The sequence below is a fragment of the Chlamydotis macqueenii genome, chromosome 4, assembly GCF_036417535.1.
Source record: "Chlamydotis macqueenii isolate bChlMac1 chromosome 4, bChlMac1.mat, whole genome shotgun sequence".
In the NCBI taxonomy this organism is placed as follows: domain Eukaryota; kingdom Metazoa; phylum Chordata; class Aves; order Otidiformes; family Otididae; genus Chlamydotis; species Chlamydotis macqueenii.
In genome coordinates, this window is record NC_141559.1 from 39123146 (window position 1) to 39147869 (window position 24724).

Below are 24724 nucleotides of genomic sequence, written 5' to 3' on the forward strand. Positions count from 1 at the left end.
ATAATTATTTAACACAAAAAGGAAGGGAGGATGTGACTGGTAAGACTTGCTCCTAAAATTGAGTTAGATGTGGCGTAATTGTAGAAGTTACCAGCACTGACAATTTAAGGTGTAGTACAGCCCTGAGTTTACTTGTGGATTCTTACATCATGCTTACGTTTGGCTACATCAAAACCACCTATTTTCCACAGGCCAGCAATTTCTGATGGCTGAGGGTTGAACATTAAATAAGTTCAGTCTGCAGGGAAAAGGCCCTGCCCTGTTACACTCCTTGTCCACCACTGAATACTTTCTACTCAAGTGCTCCCCTTGGGTGGGTTATCTGCCTGGGCAGCATGGTTTATCAGCAGATACATCTGTACCCTCCTCACTGGGTCACTGGGGCATTCCCCCGCTGAGGACGCAGTGGGGAATGGGCGGCGCTGTCTGGTGGTACAGTTTCTTCAGCTAGGAAATGCTTCTCTGGGACTTGTGACCAGCTGGCTGGACTCTGAAACTGGAGCATGGAATTTGGGAGCTGTAAGAGGTTTTTAATCCCGCTGTTGTCATCCTCCTTTTTTCCCCTCTGTTGGATGCCCTAGATGGAAGGAAGGATTTCCATCTTCATGCAAGCACTCTCCCAGGCTTAGGAGAGCATCTTGAGCTTCATTACAAGTCCCTGAAAGTCTGTGGATGAGCAGCTGGGACCTCTTTCCTCATCCTGTTTCAGTCAAGTCATTGATCATGTCAATTTAGAGACCACAGCCTGTGAAGATTGGAAGATGCCAAGTCCAGCATGCACTCCCGTCGTGTGGCACGTGCCCTTAGGAGCTGTAAGGTGCTTCCCACCTAGTTCATGCTGTGCTAATAAAAAAAAAAAATACTGAATAGAAAATACTGGATGATAGAAGCGTTTTTTTTTCCCAGTGTACTCAAGTGACAATAGTGCTAGATTGGTTTAAAGTTTTTCATGTGAAATACTCTTTTTATGAAGAATATACCTTTAAAATGTATGTAATTGGAGGTCTCTGACTAAAGAATCAAGAATGTGTTAGGATCAGTCTGAGTTTCTCTACAACATATGGGAACTCCTCTGGCATTTTCCGTAGCGTAGATGTAATTTATAGTGAATTCATCTTTTGAAAGCTATCTGGTTGGTGTAAGGTGATAGGATTTGCTGAATCCTATGAACGCTTGTTTTTCACAATCTACAAGAAAAACAACAGACTCCCACAGCCCCTGAAATTTCTAGTTTGAATTGTCTAGTTGCAGGTTCTGGGTTACTGAATTTCACTGGATCATCTTCTGTTGCACTGGGTTTTGGAAGTCGGACCCATGATGCTTGCTTGCAGGTGTCATCAAGTCTCGGTACGTGAGAGCCTTCTTTTGGTTCAGCAAGGACGAGCTGATCAACTGGTTTCTTTAAAGCTTAGTAAAAAGTTCCTGTTCTGGATCTGATGTTGGTTGTTTTTCCTTTAACCTGGTTATAATAGTTTCTGGGAGAAAATCTTGTATCTGAATTGTGGACTATACTGAATAGATAATGTTTTTATAATTAGAGTTTTAGACTTTTTTCTAATTTCAATTAAAATTTGGCTTCAGTTTACTGAGTTGAAACATACTGGGGATTTTTTTTTTTTTTTGTGGGGATGGGAGTTGGGTAAGGCTTTGTTTTGTTTTGGCATCCGTTTTTGATCTTTAAATGTAATTAAAAAACAAAGGACTTATTTAACTGGTCAGCTTGTTACTTGGCTTATGTTGTAATGTTGATTCTTGATTTAACCCATCCAGAGAGTTTGTTTTTTAAACGAAACATTTTTATTAAGAGTCAGCAAGGTAATATTTTTTTTTCCTCTGGAACATATTTTTGTTTTTAGAAGAAGCCATTTATAGGGAGATGTTTTGCACTGTTAGGTCTCCTGACCCTTCTTATCTTGTTGAAAATCTGGCTTCAGTAATCTTTTAGTATTAGACTGCTTTGTTGCATGGATTCTTTGGTAAATAGATTAATCTCTGGGTCTTGTGACTGTATTAATCTTACTCTGCTGCTTAGGTTCATTGAGGGATTTCTAATAATTAGGACGTCTTTGTGCTTGGTCTTAAAACAGTTACTGTGTTTTCCCAGTATTCAGATGGTGAAGTAGGAAACAATGGAGACAACCAGATGTAGTACCAGTGAGAGGTTATGTGGTTACTTTTGCTTTCCATGTTGTGTAAAAAGCTTGTAAATATTTAAGTAGTTTTTGTAAGATACTGACCTGAAGCAGAGCCTTCTAAAAACATATTAACTGTGGGATTTGATATTTTTATATTCATGTAGGAGATGTTAAAAAGAAAAAAAACCCAGATTCTTTCTTTAATAAGTGCAGGCGTTTTATTACATATTATGATACTTCACTATGGGTGCTTGTAAACTGTGAACTACTGCTAGGTTAAATCAAGTATTTTAATAATGTCAAAATGTATTTCTGCAGTAACACAGTTCTTCTTTAATGGTGTCCAGGAATTTGGACAATCACATGATATTACTTCTTGCTGAAAAATTTGTACTTATCGAAAGAGTTTGTTTGATTTGCCTCCTCATGCCTTTCATTAATATGACATTCTGAATAACAATATTGATGCCGGAGCCAAGTTGCAGTGGAGTATTTCTTGTGAAGAAAGGAAAGTTATTGAGTGCATGTCTGTTGCAAGTCTGTTTCAGCATACTTCTAGTTCTTAATTTTCAAAATTTTACTGTTGCTTCAGACTATTTTAGGATACTTTTTAGTATCAAGTGAATAACGAATGCAGGAAACCATTGCTTTTTTTTTTTTTTTTTACAGGGTGCTACTTGGTTGAGATTGTGTGTAAAAACCAATAAATTGTCAGCCCATAAACCTTTTCCCTTATGTGTGTATGTTGTTTTTAGTAAAGCATGCATTCATCAGCAAAACACGCTCCAGGAGTTAATCTGGACACATGTGAGCCATCTCAATGTTGTGAGTCTGTTCCAGGCCTCTGAGCCTTTCCTCTGCTGGCTTGAGGTCAGAAATATAACTTATTCTTGGTAGTAGTCGTATTAAGCACTCAAACAGCAGGCTGTTCAAGTGAATGAAATGCCGTTAACCAGAAGGGCAACGAGAGCAATTTTTTTTTTTTTTGTTGTTTGCTTGTTTTAATTTGCTTAAGAGAATGAGATTACAGCCAGAAAATTGTTTTGTCAGACAGCCAGATATTGACTTCTTGGTCTTCCATTGCCAAATGCTCAAGCTTCTCCGGCTCACCCCCCAAGCCCTCTGCCAGCTGGCCATGAGAGCCAAGAGTGAAAGCTTGGGCTGGTCCTTTCCTTGTTTGTTGGGCAAAATGTTACCCATCAGAGATCTAAGCATTAGTTTTTACAAGATCTAAGAATTTGGATAAGCCATGTTTACTTAAAAAGTAACAAAGCTGTTTTTCTTGAAGTCACCTTTTATTTGGAGCTGATATAAAAGTATATTTATAATGTGAAAGCGAGTAGGGTGCTCTGATTTGTTAAGATATAACTCATTTTTAGTAACTGTACTATGGTAAACTCTGTATTAAATATTAACTTTAATTTAGAAAGCCTGGAAAAGCTGAACTTATGTTTCAGGTCACTTGCATTGGTATGAAGTACTTGACAGGGGTTTTAATTTTTAAAACAGAAGTTATTCTGTGAGCATCAAGAATGTGTGTAAATATTTGTGTTTTTAAGTGTTTGATGTTCCCAGCTTGTGCCTTCTGTGTGCTTCCCAGCCCATTGCTTCCAGTTTCTTTGCATTTCTTGATTTCTTCCTTTCCTATCGTAAATCTTCCATGCTGTCAAATAGGTTTGAAACTAGCTAGCGGGCTCATAAGTGACGAAAATCGAGACATATACAAGCTGTGTACAAAAGCTGCCTTTCTTCAATCAAAAGAATAAGTGTGTTTAAATGAAAGATAAAGTCCTTGATTCACTCGTTTGATATGGTACCTTTGAAAAAAGTCGAAAGGTAATTCAGAGAAAAGAGATAGTAACAGCTAAAGTTGACACAAAGGACTAGTTTTTCAAAAGGAATTGAGGAAATCGGGTTGCAAGTTTAATCAGTTCTTGTGAAGCTGTTAGCATAGTACTGAGTTTTTTTTTTCTGCCAGGGCATAAAATCAAGTTTAAAACCAGGTTTTTGTTGCTGATAAACCTTTGTAATTACACTCAAATTACTTCTGTAAAGTGATATTTTTTTAAATACATATAACTAATAAACATAAACTGATAGTAAACATTAGTTTATTAGTGGGACTTGTGCTTTCTTCTTTGGGTGTTTCTCTGGATCAGTGTTGAATACGGTATTTGTCCCCCTTCCCCTGTCCCTCAGGAATTCGAAATCACTCCGAGCAAAAATAAGAGTGGTTGCCCTTACATAAACTCCCATAGTTATCAAGTGAGACCATACCGATGCCGCAAGGTACCCAGCTATTACCAAAGCCTAAAAAGGAAAAATACCTAAGGATCTGTTATACAACATTGCTCAAAAAACCCCTTTATTCCACTGTTTAAAATATAAGAATAGTGTAATTAATTACAAAAGCACTCGATATTTTTGAAGTAACTCCAGAAAGCTTTATTACATAGCACAGTACAAAGTTGACCTGTAGACCTTCTCACAGTAGCCTGAGCATAATGTTGTCCTGTCATCTCCCTGCACCCTCACTGTCGTGACCATTCCTCCAGAATGACAAAGGAGCCCCTTGGCCAGCACCCTGCCATCCCCATTATATATAGGTAAGGATACGTTGTTGACACTAAGATGCCTGGAGTTATCAGCTCATTCACTGAAGGGCAAATAGTCTTTGCATATATTTCCGTGGCCAGCTGTGCTCCTTATGCGGATTGTGTGTGACTGTAACCTTAACCTAGTAAATAGCTAACTTCTAATAGCCAACCTCTTGCTTCTTACTCAGCTTGTATGTTCTGTAAGTTCACAGAGCAAGTTAATAATTTCAGAGTGTATGTGTTCTTGCATTGAATCTTGAGTTCAGACTTCTTTTCACGTGATGTTGGAAAGAAGATCAAGATGTCCTTGGAAGGAAACTGCTCTGTAACTTCAGGCTACGTGGGTAGGAATCCATGACTTCTTGATAAACCAGAATGAAAGTGTAATATTTCAATGCTTTAAAAAAAAGCAAACCAAAACAAACCAACAAAAATAAAGCCACTAAAAACACAAAACAAGGAATTTGCTCTTCTTGACTCTTAGATTCATTCATAAGTTTTTAAAAAAAAAAAAAAGGAAGAAAGTGCAAGTCAATGTCAAAAAACTGCAGAACTGACCTCTGGGTGAGACAACTGTACAGAGCCAGCTAAATCATGACTGTAACACTGGATAATCTCCTCTGGCAAAACTTGATGTGGAAACTTAAGGAGCAACTGTCTCTGTCTGTCAGCGTGGTCTTTCATCTGTACAGTACCCACCCGAGCAGAGCTGGCAGATGAGAGCACATAGTACATGTGCTGCGTCAGTACATAGCTTGCGATCCTGAAGCAATCTCTGGGAAGTTGCAAAAAGACCTTCCCAATTCTCTGGGGCAGTATTTCAATTTAGCAGGGGAAGCCAAGGACATGAGTCAGTGCAGGCTTCCTCAAAGTGCTTGCTTTTTCAAGGCAAGTTTTGGGCCACTGTATGTACTAAATGGAAGTGAGCAATTAGGATTTGGCCAAAGTGGAGTGAAGGTGTTATGTGAACCTCAGCTTAAATCTGTTGCTTGTGACAGTGGTGCACAGCCAAATCTTGCTTTGTTTCATGTCAATTCAGTTGCAGAAGAGTGAATATCAAGGATAAGCAGTGCAGTCTTGGTGTTCTGCACTCAAAGGAAGGAGGGAAGAAAGCCATGGGATCCCCTGTTTGAGAACAGCTATGAAGGATATAGAAAATTTTTGAGACAATTACTGCATTGCTGATTGTTTTCATAGACATATCCAGTTGATGTACTTTTTCTAGAGCTCCTGGCTGCTTCCTGTACCTTCACAAGTGCCAAAAAGCTTTAGTTAAAAGTACAGTTGGAACCTAGGTAGAACTTTTACCAGATTTTGCAGGATTTGGCTGGCCATAAAACGTGTGGGACCTTGGAGCCGCTGCTACATTCATTCAGTCTTTTTCTAGTACCTGAGACTGCCAAGATAGGTGACAACTTCTTCCTCCCTTGGTAGTTTTTTAGGGCTATTTGCCCTATAGCAGCTGCTTTGAGGTCTCAAATTCATTTTTATGCTGGCTGTCAACCATGGGTCTGCCTGCTGTGGCTAAATGCTAGTATTACTGAAAATATAGAAGGGAATGTAGTAGAAATGTAATTTACTGGTTTCTTTGAATTAAGGACAAGGAAAAGCAAATGGTAGACATTTGCCAGTCTACAGCAATTGCTAGGTTCATGAAGGAGCAAAAGACCTCAGATCTTTCTGGAAAAGTGGAACTGGTGAAATGGGTTAAAAATGCTGGTGAGGGCAAGATGGCAGAGTAACTAACGTGATGAGTTAGAAACTTCATTTGGCAGAAGTTAGCGGGTCCTGTATGTAGGAACAGTGACTTTATAATCTGAAACCACTGTAGTTTTACCACCCATTGCAGATGAAAAGTTTACAGTCTGACTACTGTTTCTTGAACTAGGCAGTTTGCCTGAGGCTCCTAAGCATTTGCAGATTAAATAGATAAAAGCCGACAGACAGCCACCCTTTGATATGCTGGACACTTGAAATAATAATCGTGATCTATGTTAAATGTAACTGGGGATGTTGTTTTAAAAGGAGAAAGTCTTAACCCTTACAGGCTTCCCTGTCAGTAGTTATCTGGATTACACGTGCTGTGGTGATTTTTCAAAGGGAGGTCAGGTCCCGCCGGATGCTTTAATTGCGACGCAGCACTGCGTGGTGGCAACAGGTGTGCTCTGAGTAAAGCTTGTGATGATGCAGGCATGGCGTGAGTAACTCCTGAGCTATGTTTCTAGACCCAATGGGAAGTGAGCAGGATGCAGAGACACCTTGGGTTTCCACAGAACTAGTTTCAGTCAAGCTCTGTTGCTCCTGAGGTAATTCCCCGTGGATCTACCTTCTGCACCTTACTCTCCAGGGTTTCTGTGGCTTATTGCACCAGCAGAGAAGCGCCGTCTAAATGTGCGGAGACTGTTGTGGGTATTGCTTGGCTGGTGACTTAATGAGCCCTTCCCAGTGGAGCTGGAGAGCAGAGAGCAGAAACAGTAATTAGCTCTACTGGTACCAGCGCAAGACCAAAGCTAATCACAAGGCTGCCTAGATCTCAATTCCTCGTGCGGAACACCACAGGTGTGGTGTCCTCGTGCCTTGCCCTCCCAGCCCTCTGCAGCCTGGGAGCCAATTTACCTCAGTCACTGCCCAGCCTTTGTGGGAGTCTTCTGCTTTTAGTCACGCTGTCACTAATCATCCCTCTTTCTTGGTGCCCAAAGCTCCAGAGCACTGATGAGCACGGTGCTGCCACATGTCCCACCAGATGCTCCTGGAATAATCCTCCTGGCTACCCCCTGGCTCCTGAAGGAGATGACAGTGCTTATGCACAGGTCTCCCATTTGGAGAGATGTCATCTAGCATCATCCTGGGCCATTGTATCTTCAGGAACTCTTCACTGCTGTTTGAAATCATATTTGTCACTCCTATGTTCTTGTGCCAGACTTGGGAAAAGGAATGCAAAGGTGGCTGTCTATTTTTTGTGGTTTAGGACATTTTAGGTCTGTGCAAGCAGGTAATTAATGTTGGTCATACTTCTTAGTACGCTCTTAGGAATGCTTAGATACTGATACGGTGCTCAAACCTGCGTAGAGCTGGGTTTCTGATAGCATTCCAAGGGCTGTGGGGCACCCATGGGAGAGATCACACCTATTGTCCATGGGTGTGCTTTGGGGAGGGGTCGGATGTTCCACTGCCCTGCTTTAGCTGAGCTCTGCTTGGAGCTGCTCTTAGTGTTAAAAGAAAATGTGAGTTGTCAGGCTTCGTGGTAAATTACCAACTCAGTAGATAAGCGGTAATCTCTAATGAGGAATGTGCATACTTTTAATGTCCGATTTTGGAGTTCAAACACAGGATTTTAAGCTGCTGTGAAGATATGCATTCAGTGTTTAAGAACAAATGTCACTTGCTCATCAGCTGATAAGTAGTATCTTGTTAAGATCATATGCTCAGTCTAAATTAGTTCGCAAAAGAACCGGTAAGCTTTTCCATATGAAGACTTAGTTTAAAAGTTTGTAAATGATGATGCTTAAGATCTGGGCCAAGATGCTCTGTTATGAAACCAAGGATATGTATTTATTGTACATGAGGAATTGAGTGTTATGTCTCTCTTTTTTAACTTACACTGAGCAAAGCATGTGACATATGGTCCCACTCTGGAAAGAGTGTGGATGTTGAAAAACCTGTTTCCCTTTAGTACGGGTCAGATTAAGATTCCGGGAAACTGCCTGCTGGTGCCCTGTGGACGGGGTTTTGGTGTGTCTGTGTGTTTGGTTTCTCCATCCCACAACACTTGCTGTTAGTCCTTTGGCAGCTGCACCACCCGCCGACTTGTAAATGTCTATGTTTGCTGGGGCTGCTGGGGGGGGAGAAACTGGTGTGACAAATGGAGGGACCTTCTTGAACTCAAGGTAAAAAAATTTTAAAAAATCAGTTGTGACTGAGAGCTAGGTATCTCATTTGCAGCTATCAGAAATGAAACTCTAGTTCAGTAGGCAGCTTGTAGACCAGCTGTAAGCAGTCACTGTTGTTGGATGGCCTTGTGTTCTTAACTACGAAACCCTGGCCGCAAAGAAATAGTTGGTAGTATTTCTCTCTCCAGTTGTTGGTAAAGTTACTGAACAAAAAATACGGAGCCAGCCAGGTCAGGTAATGGAGGAAGTGGTAGATCAGCTTTATTTCCAGTTTCTAGACTTTTCAGAATCTCTCATGTGTATGTGTGATAGTGAGTGAAAATCATGTCGGTATGACCATCTCTGTAACCCGTGGCACAAATGCAGTGTTTTAAGGCATAGAATTGGAGATTCAACAAAGAATATAGGTGTTAGCTCATGGTTTTGAGCTTCTCTGGTGCCCAGAATTGTGTTTAGATCTGGTGGATCCCTTCAGCAGGTGTGATGAGATGAAAGGGATTTCAAGGTGCTGAGAAAGAACTATCTAGAGCTGCTAATGGGGGATGTTAAAGCGACCAGTGTTTCCAGGTTCCCTCAGAGTATAGTTTGACAGTACAGCCAAACCAGTTTGAGTGCCTGATTTCCTCCAGAAGGGATATTTTTGAGGCTGGCAGTGTGTTCCAGTGAAGATTCACCGCATGACTTCTCTCTTATATTATCTTTGAAGCTTCAGTGCTCTTCCTGATGGTTTTCCCCTGTGGGTGCAGTGCCAGGTAAGACTGGATCAAGAGAGTCGAGGCCTTCCCCTTAAGGGCAGTGATCCGTTACATCAACTGAAACTGCTCTGTGTCACTTCGTCTTAATAGGCAGAGGCAGAGCAGATGGGCTGAACGCAGCTCATCCGCCTGCCTCGCCGCCGAGCCGGGGTGGTCCCACGTGCCCTTCCTGCCGGGGCAGCCTCACGTGGGCTGGCTGCGGCTGTGTGCGTGACCTCTGCTCCTTGGACTTGGACCATTAAACAGTCGGACTGTTAGCCCGAGTCAGAGGAGGTGGCTTTGGCAAGGGATTTGGCTCACTGAGGTGTCAGATGCTGTCCCAGTACCTGAGAGAAAGCCCAGCCTGTTTGGCAATGGGAAGCTGTTAGTTTGGTTTCTCCGTCTTGTTTTATGGTGGTACTTAGAGCTGTGTTCAGGTCGCAGGGTGGTGACCTGAGAGGGGCCATGCTTTACCAGCACCGTAACAGATGCTTGACCTCTGTAGATGTTTCCCCATTTGACTTGAAAACTTCTGAAGTGGTTGCACTTCCAAGAGTGCAAAAATCTGCTCAAGTCGGATCAGAACAGTATCTCCAGTAAGCTCATCACTTGAGGGTGAATCAATTACCATATCTCAGATATTTAAAAAAAACCCAAACAAATCAAAACAAATCTCAGGTCCCTTTCAGAATCCTACCATTGCTCATAGGAAGGAAGAAAAAAAAAAAAAAGATAAGAATTTGGAGTTATTAAATGAAACCTTTATTTCAGGAAATAGCTGAGCTAAAAAATAAGTTTAGGCATAGAGATTATTTTTGGGAAAGTATTTCAGCATTTTCCTAATCCTTTCCTCATTTGCACAGCAGAGCAATGCTAGCTCTGGGAGGATGTGACCACTAGCAGCTTTTGAGCTGAATTTTTGGGTGAGGATTGATTTGACATGCAAATATGTACATCAGTATGATCATCTGCCTGATAGTCTGGAAGTAATTTTCATGTGACCTACTGTTGGTGCTTCAAGTGAAATTAATTTCTGTTGGAAGAAATGCTTTGAAATATGCTGCTGTAAATTGACCTGCTCCAGAAAAATAAATGAACGTGATTCTTTGCCATCTCCTTTTAAAACATGAAATCAAATTACAAAGCTTTTACTTAAAAAACATAAGCTGAACTGAGAGGAGTTACATGTTTGAATGTGGGGAAAAAAATTATCTGTTGAAATGAGTCTTAGTGCTTTGTTTAAATACATGGATGTAGAAGGTTGTCTATGAAGGTATAAACCTTTGACATCAATTGTGTGGTATAATCTTTTCTCCCCCACCCTTATTATATCTGCTTTTATCTCAGTAAAGCAACTGAGTAACATGATTTTTCTTAAATGAGAACAAAACAGTCTAAAGCAAAAGGTACGGTGCAGTTTTACTTCAGCTAATACCCGCTGTTGCCTCTGTGGTTGGAAAGGCAAACTTTGTTTTTGTTTTGTTTGTTTTGTGTCTTTGCTTTGGTTGGTTGTAAGCCAGTGATATAAAATGGTTGTAGGCCAGCCATAGAAAATAACTCACTGTATTTTCTGTTGATTATAGTACTACCGAGATATTTCTGTTGGGAGTTCTGGCAGAGCGTGGTTTCCAACGCGTGCTGGTTTCTTTTGTTTCTGGCTGTGAGTTGTCATGGTAATAAGCCAGCGAGCTGGGGTGCGGAGCTCCTTGCCGGCTCAACCCTAGGTCGGCGGTGGCTGTTGGTCACAAGTAAGCTATGGAGGGGGTGATTGGGGGCTTCTGGAAAATCCCAGTTTACAAAGTGGAGGAGGCCCTGATGCTCTGGGTGATTCTGGATATGACTCTGTTGCTGGCTAGGTTGGGATTAAGTTGTGTCTGGGAACTGATTTTTCTCAACCGGGGTGTGAGGCTTGTGTTTCTGAGTTGGTTTTGCTTTTTTTTTGCTTGGCAAGGGAGAAATGCAACAAGCAGAGGGGGGAGTGTGATGATGTTTAACACTCAGGCAGTGCTGAAATCCCACCAGTGATTCATTGCTGGACTTGTTGGTCCCAAAGGGGCAGGGTGGCTACTTGCAAAGTCTTGTTTTAACAAAGTAAAATGCCGATATTCCCGAGAAGTTAGATGAAACCTGAGGGGTTGGGACCCTTACAGCTTCACATGCAGGCAGATGACCACCGGTGATTGTGCAGAGGTGGCTTACTGGATTACCCCTTCATCAGCCAAGCAACGTTTCCCCCTTAGCCTGTTACTAAATTAAAAAAGCTTGTTTGCAATGGAAAGCTTAAAATATTCACATGAGCAGTTATAGCAGGTCAGTTGACAAATGCCAGCTCTTTAATGTCACTGTGACTTATTTGCTCATCATTTGGAATACTTGCCCCATTTAACAAATGTGGTACACTACAAGGACCAGTGTACTACAAAGCATACATTGTTGGGATTTTTTAAATGATCACTACCTTTTAAAAGATGCATTTGAAGAAGGAATACTGTGTAGCCATGATTACCACTTAGCTATGATGTTGAAGTACCATGACCTAGGCTTTAGAGAAATTAAAGTTTTTTGGAAAATAGATTGCTTGTGCCCACTGCAAGGAAAATTGTATGAAGACTTAATCTAGGCCAAGTCTGGAGTGATCTGCTTACTTCGTGATAATTTGTTTGACTGGCTTAGTTATGCCTAGATTGCCTGGACTACAGTCCTTGTGCTTGAACTGGTATCATGGATATTAACCTTGGCTGCTTTGAAACCTTGTAGACTAATGTTGTAGTTCAGCCCCGATCGGGACCAGACTACGCAGTCTCTCTCTCACTCCCCCCACCCTCCGAGAGAATAGGGGGAGATGATATAAGTAAAACAGCTCAAGGTTTGAGATAAGGACGGGGAGAAATCCTTAAAGTTACCATCAGGGGCAAAATAGACTCGACTTGGGGAAAACTATTAATTTATTTCTAAAACTAGCAGGAGAATGAGACAGGGAACAAGATAACCTCCCCCCACCTCTCCCTGTTCCCAGGCTTAACATTATCTCTACCACCTTCCTCCCCTGAGCAGCACAGGGGGGAAGAGGGAATGGGGGTTACAGTCAGTTCATCATGCGTTGTTTCACACCGCTGCTTTATTGCCGGGGGAAGAACTCCTCACATTCCTCCCCTGTTCCTTTGTGGGGTCCCTCCCACGGGCCACAGTCCTCCGTGAAACTACTCCGTCTTGGGTCGTCTCTTCCACGGGGTGCAGTCCCTCCAGAATGGCTGCCCCAGTGGGCCCTCCACGGGCTACAGCCTCCTTCAGGCATCCACCTGCTCTGGCGTGGGGTCCTTCACGGGCTGCAGGTGAATCTTGGCCAGGAGCCGCATTACTCCTCCCCCTCCTTCTGAACTGACCTTGGTGTCTGTAGCCATTCCTCACAACAGGCTGGCAGATGCCTCTCGGGATCCTTTTTACATCTCATTCACTTCTCATCTCCTCTCCACTTCTTGCAGCCGGGCTGGGCCGAGTTGGGCCCAGTTGGCTGCCTGGCGGGAGGCCAGAGGGTGAGGCCTGCAAGGCCCACAAGGCTCACGCCTCCCCCTCTCTGCCCCCCGCTCAGCTGCTTCACATCTTCTCTCTTTTTTTTTTTTTTTTTTTTTTTCTTCTGTTTTCCCCTTCTTAAATATGTTATTGCAGAGGTGTTATCACAGAACATTCTGCTACCAATTGGCTCAGCCTTGGCCAGCAGTGGGCCCGCCTTAGGCCTGGCTGAGTCCACTGGACAAAGGGGAGCGACTTCTAGCAGTTTCCTACAGAAGCTACCACCGTAGCCCCTCCCCTCACTAAACAAAACCAGAACAACTAATTAAGCACCCTAAAAAAAATGCAAGATCATCACCAGCAAAAGTATCTGAGAGTTGTCATATCTTAATTGTGCTCTGACAGCTCTTGGGCAACCCTACCCAGTGTAACTTGGCCTCCTTTTTCTGACCACCCTGGTTGCTCTTCCTGATGTCATTCTCTAGGCTGAGGTCCTTTAAAATGCTTCCATCATCAGAACTTGGTGCCAGCTAAGGAGTTTTTTGGCTGTTTACTCCAGGATATTTGTGAATCACTACATTTTTTTTGTTCCTATTTTTTTTTTAAACCCTGAATTATGTTATTTAAAAGCTGTTGATCATTATAGTCTTTTGTATTTGCATAAATTTATATAAAACTCATCTCTGCTGCAGGTAATTGTTTAAAAATAAGTCCCGCTGTGTTTAGAAGCTGATATATTTGTTAGTGCAAGATTGATTTTCATTCAGTAGGATATTGAGTCTTATTCCATAAAGCCAATGGAAAACATAGGACAAATAACAGGCTGGCTCAAAACAAATTGAGACTCTCTTTGGCATTACCAATTCCCCTAGGGACTGGGATAACTGCAGCAAAAGTTGTGAATGTTTGTGCGATGCATGTTAAAATGAGTAGAACACGTTTAATACAAGCTTCCAACTGTTGGCTATAAATATTGAAAAGGTGCAAAAAGGCTATTATATATATTTTTAATGGTGAATAACTTAAGTACCTTTCATAATTATGGACTGTGCAGTCAGTAGGAGAGGTCTTTTGTAGTGAAACCATTTTGTTTGCGTTTGGACAGGAGACAAACGTTTGGATTTTTTTGACTACAGAATTTAGGCTTTTGTGTTAAGCATTTAATTGTCTGACTTCTGAGAATCTGGAAAGCAGAAAAGAAATGCATGGCACTACCCTGTAATTTCCTATGCTCATTAGCTTGTTCACTGAGTTCTACGAGATGGCAGGCTTTAATTTCCCGTCTACCATTTCCACGTTTATCCCCATCTTATGGGATGATTATAATCATGAATGTCTTCATTTCTTTACTTTATTCTGCTTGAACCTTTATGACCAGCAGGACATGTTGAATCAATGGTACTAACCTTGAGCTGGTGTTAGAAGTCTGTTAGTGTGGGTGGGTCATTGAACCTTCCAACTCATTCCAACATTTGAGCAGGTTCTGTCAGCAAGATTGAAAACCAAAATGTGTTTATATTATTATATGTAAATCTGTGAGGCGTTACATGGAAGCAGAGGTTTTTAACCCACTTCCCGTTAAGAAAAAAATCTCTAAAATGCAGAAGTAAACATGTAATGAAATTGTCTTTTGAGGGAAGCTCATTTAAAAAGAAAATAATTCACAAAACAAACAAAATTTATTTTAAAGACAGGAAGGCTGATTTTAAGTATCCCATTGAAACATCTTGTTTCTCTGTGACTGTTTTACTGTGGTCCTATGGTGTTTCTCCAGTCTCTGACTTGTAGAGGCAGTAATGCAGCTGAAGGCTTTGGAGAAGCATATTTTTGTTCTCTACTGGGACAATTCCCAATTAAGACAAACCAGGAAAATGGGATTTCTCGTTTTTCTTTATGAGGTTTTGGAGTTGTTCCTGATTAGCTTCATGTGTGGGTACTTCAGTTCCAGATTAAAATTGCCTGTTCCTCCTGTTTCTCATCCAGTTTAAAAATTCCACCCATAACCCAGAACAAATGTCCCCACTCTCCCCACAGTGGTGCTAAAAATAACAGTTTTTTGTGTGTCAACAAGTCTTAACAAGATCAATACAATGTCCATGTTTCTTTCCCACTGCTGAGCTGGAGCAGAGGAAGTGAAGACTTGGATTGGCTTGATGGCCTATAAACTGCCCTTCTGATAAAGGCCACTTGCCAAGTTTAGTCACGCCTGGTTGCTGTGGAGTAATGTTTTGTCATAAATTTCCAGAGACGTATTCATACAGGTTTAAGATAGTAAAATTGTTCAGAGCTTTAGTGACCACTAACACATTTGGCTAAAGTTCAGATAACTAATTTGACATTTGATGGCTCTAACAGACCTTTAAGTTCAAAAGTTGCCTTTTAATCCCAGTCACCTCTTTGGAGTATGGGTAAAAGTTTTTAGAAACTCCTCAGTTTTGAATTTTCTCATCATTGTTTTGAAGAGCTGTGGTTTTGAGGTAAGCCAAGCTGTTGCCTGGAACAGGTGGTTTATGAAAAGGTAGACTATGCTGCTGGGTAACAAACTGGGGATGGCAAAGATACCCTTCCGCAATCAGTTGTCTTCCTACCCTGTGTACCGGGCTTTGCTCCACACCCATCTCCAGCAGGTCTCATTCTTGCTTCCCACCCCTCCACTTTTTACATTTTTTCCTATGCCAAGCGAAAGAAAAGGAAGAGATGATACTAGCAATACGGTGTGATGGGTGGTGCTTATCAGAGCAGCTCTGCTGAGCTGTCTCCTTGAATCTGTGTCATGAATGTTGAGTTTCCAGGCTTGCATCTTATCTGGGAGCTGATGATGCTGCTGTTTGGGAAGGGGAGGGCTACACTGGGCTGGATGGTGACTGGATAGGTCTGGCTTTCTCTTGGCAGGAAAATAGGAGTCCCACAGGGGTAGAGAACAGCAAATGGGATCTGAAACTGTGCTAAGTGTGGTTGATGCACTGGGTAGGAGCTTCTTCAACCCTGCTGTGAGATCATTGAAAAGGGCAGTGTCACCTGGTTTCTGTAGGTTTGAAGAATCCAGCTTCAGTATTAAAAATGTCAAATTTGGCTAAAGGAAATGCTAACTGGTCAATATGCAGAACTGATTGACTAAGCTTTGCACCCTAGACTATGTGTAGAAACTGAATATATTAAGAATTACCAATTTTATTCTATGTTCCAGAATGAACTTTTATTAGTCTTTGACAGCTTACAATTTTTTATATGCCTCAGAATAGGCTGATATAAAGGAAATAGTTGTTTTAGGTAAATTTGCAGAAGTAAATTGCATAATCCATATTCATCCTTAAAATATGGCCCATGGGATTTCATTCAGAAAAGTACCAGTTTGGGCCATTTGACATCTGTAATTTCATTTAAATATTTCATTTATGTCTGTGTAGCTGCTGGTTCAGCATCGGGTCAATAAATTGTTTCCTGTAACTTTGACTTTAGTTTTTTTTTTTTTCTATGTACACTCGTAAGAATGGCTTGCAGAAAAATGCTGTGGTAGCTTACAGTGAAGTTAAAAAGAATAATTTATCGTAAATTGTAGTGTAATAGGTTGGATTCTGGCAGGCTTCCCATGTGGTGGCTCCTCCCCATCTGAATATGAAGGTCTCTGATGTAAGAAAAAGAATGTAAAAAATTTGTAGTACATGACAAATACTTCATTTTAATCTCTTCAACAAATTAGTCTTGGTATGGCTCCCTGATAAGTCCATGCATACCTGGGCATGCTCCTGCACAGCTATGAGAGTGTTTAGGTTTTTTTCCACTGAGGAGCTGGAGGTGAAGATGAAGACTTCACCTTCATGTGCGCATGGCAGGCATTTTGGTATCGGTAATACTGGAATTTTATGTCATGGTGTAAGCTGGTTTTTGTGATTTTGCTCCTGTCTTTTGGCAGCTTAATACTTGCAAGATGTGAGGTCACCCTTAGGGTGAGGTCTTGCTTTTGGAGGCTATGTCAGCTTTTGGCTGGGATAACTGACATAGCTTCCCACCACCCCGATCTCTGCCTTTTCTTCAGAGGTTGCTGTCTCTGAAGGCAGTAACTTTTGTCCTCACTTGAGATGCTATTGGTGAGAGCCTGGCAAGGTAGTGTGAATCAGATATGAACAAACTTGCTCAGGAGCAGACACGCCTGTTCTGTGGACATGGACATTTCTGTTTAAGCCAGATGAGATTAATGTTGCTGTAGTCCAGTCTATTTCTTTTGGTGATGCTGGCGCTGCTTTGGCCTTGGTGAGACAGTATAGGCAGCAAGGCAGGCAGGAGCTAAATCAATGCTAGAGAAAAAAGGAAAATAGAAATGCTTAGTATAGCTACCTGAATGGCTGAGGGTCAAATGGTTTCAGGTACTGGATGCAAGAAGAAAAGGACAGGATCCTGCTGCTATAAAGAAGGAGAAGCAGGACTTCAGCAACCTGTGCTTTTGCCGAGAAAGGTTGGACCAGGTGATCCTTGAGGTCCCCTCCAACCTGGGTGGGGGGGAAAAAACCAACCAAACCTTGAGTTTAGATTGTGGCTTCATTTCTCACTAGGAGCAAAAACTGGGCATTGCTGCTCTTGTTAGTATATCAAGATTTGGGGAAAAATAAAATACTTAAAGAGAAAAGGGAGGTTCCACTTACATCTAAAATAGCTGTTTAGTCAGCCATACAGAACTGACAAGTGCCTCCCTTCCTGCCAGAGGTTTCATGGTCTGTTTAAACCCACTGAAAACCTTGAGGTCCCACCTTCTCCCTGGCGCGTGAACCGTTGCCTTCGTGACCCCAGCACTGGACCTCCTGGGTCTTACGCTGCCAACAGAGAGGCTTGAAGTTCTGTCCCTGCCAGCGGGTTCCCGTCCTGGGGCCAGGGAGGTGACAGGAGTGCAGCTGGGAGCGACAGGGTGGGACCTCTCGTTTTCGCAAGAGTGAAACCTGGATTTGGGGTGGGGTCTGGAGCTGGCAAGTGTCACAGGGCAGTGGGTGCAACTACCCATAGCCCTCCTCCCCTTGGGGCCTGGTGCTACTTGTGGCTGGCTGAATGTGAGCTACAGATGGGTTATTTTAACAAAGATCGGCCTTTCAAAACCTGTCGTATGCTCAGTAGGCAGATCTTTTTGAGCCTAAGGTGAATATTAGGTGCCTTTGATTTCAATTAAACCAAACTATTATAAGATGAAAGCTTCTCTCCGCTTGTTTGCCACTCTACAGAAGTGAGTGAATTTCTCAGTAAGAGAGCAATGAGTATCTCAGCTCAGCGTTTTGCTTTTTAACTGTGGCAAGGATGTATAGTTGAGCTGGGCCTGCAGTTTCACACCTTAATGCAAACCAGGACTGAAACCTAGTATAAGTCTGCAATTTTTAGAGAGGTTTAACTTTTTCAGTCCAAAGTAGCAAATTTTCACGTGTCTCAGTCACTTGACTAAAGTAAAAATTTAATCATTAAGCTAGTGTGAATTTGGGGCCAACATTCTGGTTTGAGTTTGTCTGGTTGGTGTAACTGGCGTTGCCAAATATGTTTGAAACAAAACCAAAATGGAGAGAAATGTCTGGGCATTAACATACGCAGCTTTTTATTCGAATGGCGAGCAGAGGTAAGGTTGCAGACCAGCGTGTTTCTGGAGATCTAATTGAAGCTGAGCTGTGTTAAAACTTGAGTCTCTCCATTTTGTTTCAAAGTACGGTCAGAACTTTAACCTGAGCCAGCTGACACCGCAGAAACAAACAAATTAAGAAATAACACTGAATTAAACAAATTTTGGGCTGCTCCACACATGGCAACCCAAGCATACAACTTTGGCTGCAGTATGAATGTAAGCGTAGATTAGATTTCAGTCGTTTGGCCTTCATTTAAATAAAAACATACTTTAAAAACTGCCCTAATTTGTGCTTTGCATTTAATTTTTGGTTTTGGAGTTTCCATTCAGATGGGTTTTTTTTGCTTTTTTTTCCACACTGTTGCCACAATCTTTGTGTAGGACTTGCTTCTTGCAGCAAGATAGGTGAGCCTTTGCGCTGCTTCTGCTGCATTTTTCAGTTCTGCTGGATGGATAAAACTAGAAAGCAGAAGGTTGGTGGTTCCTCCGTGGTTTTGTATAAATGTCCCTACTGTAGCAGAATACTTAACCAGTCGTATTGGTGATGATTAGCTTCGTCTTTATAAACTGTTAGAAATCTGTATTTTTTAAAATAAAGGGAGAAACTGTGAAGAATGACTTTCTCCAAAAAGTTTTGATGGCTCATTCTGCCACCTTGTGGTAATTTGAGTTATAGGTATTGTAGAAACAACCACCAGAAAAGCATCAGACTGCTGCTGTCATCTGCCTGCTTTTCTAATTTCTGGGGATTAGTTAGAGGCAGCTTTCAGGGACGCTGTGACCGGGCAGAAGTGTTGGTGTAAGTCACAGTGGGGTTCAGTTCAGCTACTGCTTGTTAAGCTTTTGTTCAGCTAGCCGTCAGATATCACATAGGCTATGTCCTTCTTGAAAGACTAAGTTCACAAATTCAAAGAGAAAAAAGTTCAAAGAGAAATTTAAAATTTTAGCTTTTTGGCTAGTGTCTAGAATATCAAAATAAAAAACTTTTGTAGCTTACATACTGAAGTTTTTATGTGCATTATTTTTTTGTGAAATGATTTTTATTAAACCTTCATTTCAAGCATTCAGAATCTGTTTAGGATTTTACAGCACTTGGCACAAATATTTATGAAGGACTCTTGCATTCCATTAATTCGCTTTTGAAAAGTTGAAACACCTGTTTATGTTTGATAATGAATATGTTTGCTGAGTAAAGCACAGTTTTCCCAAGGGAAATGGAAATCTAAAGTGGCCTAATGACAATAACTTGGTATTGTGATTTTATTTTTTTCTTTTTTAATTTTTCCCAGATTGCTTTCCTACTCTTTAATGCTGCAAACAGACTGGAACTGTGCGGTGCCTACTGACAATACATGAAAATATATTCGACTCTTTTGACTCTGCTGTAGTTTTCTGTACCTTACACCATTATGGGGAATTTAATTGAAAGAATGATGCTGGTTATTCGTTACTTAAATTTTAATGCCGAACTTTTGGTGCTAGAGGGAGCTCTTTCCTGCTGGACGCCCTCTGGAGAGGTGCAGTGAAAGCAGGGGCTGCAGCACACTTTGCAGAAACTGTTCTCTGAATGCCACTGCACATGAACTGCGGCGTTAAAATGACTGTTTGCTTTGCTAGGACCCCACTGCCTGGAGCACTGGTCTGTTTTCTTGCTGGTTTCTTTGCAAATCAAAAGAAACACCTCAGTTCTCTCTGTGATGAGATGTCTTCAACTTTATCTTCCCTGTGCTGCTGCAGCTAGCAGCCATGATGGAAGCACAAGTAAAGATCTGTTCAGGGTTGGTTTTTTTTTTTTTTTTTCTTTTCTTTTCTTTTTTTTTTTTTTTTTTTTTTTTTTTTTTTTTTTGCTTCTTCTTCTTCTTCCCACTCCCCCTTTTTAAATCTCCGGGTACAGATTTGAGAGGCAAAGAGCTCCACCGTCTGCAGTTCCTGGTGTGGGGACTTGTGGGATGTTGTATTTGCAAATATTTGACAAGTATGCTTATATTTTGAAGAGGGATTAATTATTTTGTTGAAAGCATTCGCTAAACTTGTCTGTTGCTTGTGAAACTACTGAGTGACACCCTTTGGTGATGATGTGCACTGCCCCTGCTTTCAGTCACCTCAGCTGCATTCCTGAAGGAACGTCACCTCTGTTCTTTACTGCTTTGTACATCTGCAGGATTTGTCACTAGGTTTGTCTCACCCAGCAGTTTTGGAAACCACATGTCCATGGATCCCACTTTACCATGCACTTCCATTTTTCGATCTGTGGATCCCTGTAAGGCAGAATCTTTAATGGTTTTTTATTCATCTGTGAATCTTTTACTGGACATAGAATCTGTGCCACTCGAGAAATATCTCAGTGCAAGCTGATGGCAGAGGGTTATTTTCTTTCTGTTCTGTGTCTGCTTGTTAGACAGGCTTGCTGGAAATGCTAGGTTCTTTTCCATGTAATCCACTGCTATGGGCACCTGAACCCCAGTGGTCCACTCCCAGCTTCCCACAGCAGCCGGTGGCTTGTGCCGCAGAGTCCGGCACGTCCGGATGGGCGGCAGTAGTGCCATGGGAACTATTGGGCTTGTGTCTTACCCTACTGCCGACGCAGGGCTCCTGGGAGCTTCTGCTTGCCCCCAGCTTGTCTGGCAAGTGAGCAGGTCACTGACTGCGGCAGACATGTCCTTGTACACGCTTTTATTAGTATTTACAAAAAAACAAACCTGCAAGCAACTACTGTATTTTCTCTTCGAAACCTTCTGTGTGTAAGGTCCCTCCATCCCCAACCATGCATAATTACTTTTGTCCTTGATGTGTCCTCTGCTCTTCACAGGAGGACCAAAGCCTCTAGAGGGCAAGGGAACAGAAGGAGCAGAACAGAAGCGAGATTGCGGCATTTTGGCTTGTGTGTTTTCTCCACTTTTTCAACGTGAATATTTGCTTTTTTCACTGTGAGAAAATTATATTCTTTTTGATGCTGAATGAAGGACCATTGAGTGTAACTCCTGGTGTCTTTTCCAATCTGTGGCATGGTTTAAACAAGTACAGTAACAGTTTAAACAAGTACATTTCTATACTTAATACACTTAATATTTTTAACTAGATTTTATTTTTCTTACTTAGATTGAAGTTCTCTGTATGACTTCAGTCCTGAAGTCTTTGCCCAAATACCACATATAGCATTCTTTCATTGTGTCTGAAAGCTCAAGTGTGTACTTCATGGTCAATTTTAAATAAACAAAATTTTCCCAGTGACCAAATCTTTAATAAACTTACAGCTTTGATATATTCCATTACTTAAAAACATCGTCCTACAGTGAGTTATGAGTGTTTGGTATTGGTGTTAGTTTATTCTCAGCTTTCTGTCAGCCTCAGCTAGTGGCTGTGAGCCACTGCTCCGGTTTTCAATGAATTATGGGTAATACATTGTCTCTTAACTAGCATGTTTAAAAAATGCATGATGAAACAATCAAATCCATGAGCCAAAGTTAAATCATCCTACAGGCTGAGGGCTGAACTGAAGTTTTCGTAAGTGCTGTAGTGATTTAAGTATAACATTAGCAAAGCCTCTAGATTGTCATTAGTGTTTCCATAGTTGCATCGTGAGAAGTTTCAGTCTTGGATGTTGTTTTCATATCTTTCTTAATGTTGTTTTGTGAGCTTGGTACTGGAGGTCAACAGTGGTTGAATGTAATGCTTCTCCATGTAACTAGGATTGTATTTGAGATTTTCTTTTTTAATTCTCTCGTACCAATAATTTTCTGTTCACACCAGCTTTTTTTCTTGTTTAAGCTTGTGGTTTTTACCATCCATTTGAAGACGATACAGTTTTTTAAAGAAACTTATGTACACTGGGGAGTTTTATTGGACAGTTTTGTACTATTTTTTTTCCTTTCCCCTGACCTTGAAAAGACTAATTTTCCTAAGCTTGTTTTGCAGAATAAGTGTCAGTTTTTGGTATGTTGGCATTGGGAAGCAGGACAGTGGTAGCTGCAAAGTAGCTCACTGGAATTCTGAACCAGGCTTGTTTCCTGGACATGAGTAATGAGAGTAAAAGCAGAAAGGTTTCTGTGTTTGTGTTTTCTGATGTGGGCATAGTATCATTCTTCCCCATGTCGAGTTCCAATGTATAATCAAAGGTATTGCCTTTAGTCTCTTGTAAATGCATTATTTCAAATATCCCTACTGCCGTTATTAGGAGAGCTCTGGATGCTTTGCAAAAACAGTATTTTAACAGCTTGTACCACACTGAGAATCCTAATAATGTTTTCTTTATGTTTGTAGGATTTGGAGATTGTGTATTCCTATTTACATGGAATGGAAGCCTTGTCTAATCTGAGAGAGCATCAGCTAAGGTATGATATTTTATCATTAAAAGCACATATACAGTAATGCACTAACAAAGCAAAGGAGTAGAAGGGTTGGTAACTACACACTGCTCTTGTGAACTCTGCCTCAAACTTTAAAGCTGGCCACCACTGCATCCCTTTCTTCCTTTCTTTATTGCCCTAACACTTTCTCCCTGTATGTGTGCATGTGTGCATCCCTATTTGCTCCTCGCAGTTTCTGTTATGGATGTTTTTGTTTTCTTTTCAGACTTCCAGACTAGAAGTAGATGCTTTACATAGAGAGAACAAGTTCTAGTCCTGAATGAAAGTCCCTGCATAATCCGAATCACTTATGAAATGTGATAATCGTGTCAGTAGAGCCTCTTCAGCTTCTGTTTCAGTTTATGCTTGCTTTCATGTAGAAGTTTTAGACAAATGGTGTACTATACATGCAAATGATAATTAGTAAAGTGTTATAAATGTCATCCACAGATTTTTTTTTATTGAAATGTTTCATGAGGCAAATTCAAGTTAAACCTTCCAGATGAACTTTGTTTTTCATAAAGGCTTATGTTTACTTGATTTTATGTCATTGTTTTGATTTTCCTTACATAAACATCTTACAGCTGAGATTTCCAAGCGTATGTGTATGTTGGTGTGAGGCTGGCAGGTACAGGAGGAGGCCAGCACATCTCCTGTATGCTCTGTAGGGAAAGAGGGTGAATTACTATTGTTTTGCATACGTTTGCTACATCTGAAGATGCTGAAGCAAGTTTGACTTGATTAATGCTGGTTTAGGTTCTAATTTCTGGCCTCTTGCTTCGTCATTATGTCAGAGTCCACATTCCTAAGCCAATATTCTGTAATTGGGGGAAAATAAAAGGCAGGGTTTTCTCTCTCCCAAAGTGCTCAGGACACATTTTGCAATGTGAATGTTGACTCCAACGTAGTGTCTGTATTTACTTCTGCTTTGGAAGGAGGCCATGATCACATTTAGTTAATATATTTTGTGTTATGCTAGTATATGCAAGACTTCTAGCACATTGAGTTTTGCATAGCTGGAGTTGAACTGATGTTAACTTGTTTACAAGGATCAAAGTGTGCACATATGGCTCTGTGGTATGTTGATGTGCACTTTTTGGCTTCCTGTGCAGAATGAGGTTCTTGCTGAGGAATGTGTGGAACTCGGGCTCGCTCTCCCGGCACAGTGAATTCCTAGAAGAGAGCTTCTGTTTACAGTACCATACATGGAAAAGGCTGGGCTCCCGGCAGATGTGGGACAGAAAGCTTTTATAGTATCCTTTTGGATACAGCATTTCTTGTGGCGGTGGGGTGCCACAAAAACCTCTGAGATGCGTTAGAAACTAGTGTATTAAATATAGCCTCTAGTAGTGAATAACTTACCTTATGGCTTGCTGATGATCTCATCTTGAATTTATTACAGTTGTTTAGGAAGCAGACAAAGATCACGTTTGAATGAAAAATAAATGCCAGTATTAACCAGAACTAATTCAATTTTTAGAAATATTTGATGAAGCAATCTAGTTTGTACTGCTCAATCACTGTAATTTCTAACTGTTCCAGTTTAACACAAGAATTGAAATGCTTGGCTGTCTTCTGTAAGAGGCATTTTCTCCCCTATTACTGTCCTAATAACGGGACCAAAACGCTGTAAAACTCAGACAGTGCCAGTGGTGAGCTTGTGTGACTTTATCAAGAATGTACTTCCTTTGCTCCCAATTCAGAGGGGAACAAAACTTGCTTGTTAAAGTGATTCTGTTTCCTATAACTCCTACTCTTAGATAGCCCATTGCCCGGCATTGTTTCAGACCAGTAGGATACAGACTATCCTTGAGCAGTATTTTAATTTTTAAATCTGACTCCTAGCGATGACTTTTCTTCTGGTATCTTCTTACCAGTAACCTCATGTCCACTTTCCCCTTCCCTCTCAAAATAGAGGA

General features: G+C 41.2%; 1 protein-coding gene across 4 annotated transcripts in view; it reads left to right on the plus strand.

Annotated features, from left to right (window-relative positions):
* The window catches only part of RAPGEF2 (Rap guanine nucleotide exchange factor 2), a 195661-nt gene that overhangs the window by 38831 nt on the left and 132106 nt on the right, over positions 1–24724 (plus strand). For all 4 annotated transcript variants that reach the window (XM_086746425.1, XM_086746423.1, XM_086746424.1 and 1 more), the window contains exon 2: positions 22720–22790. In XM_086746425.1, coding sequence (XP_086602551.1) covers positions 22720–22790 — 71 coding nt within the window. The remainder of the gene's footprint in view (positions 1–22719; positions 22791–24724) is intronic.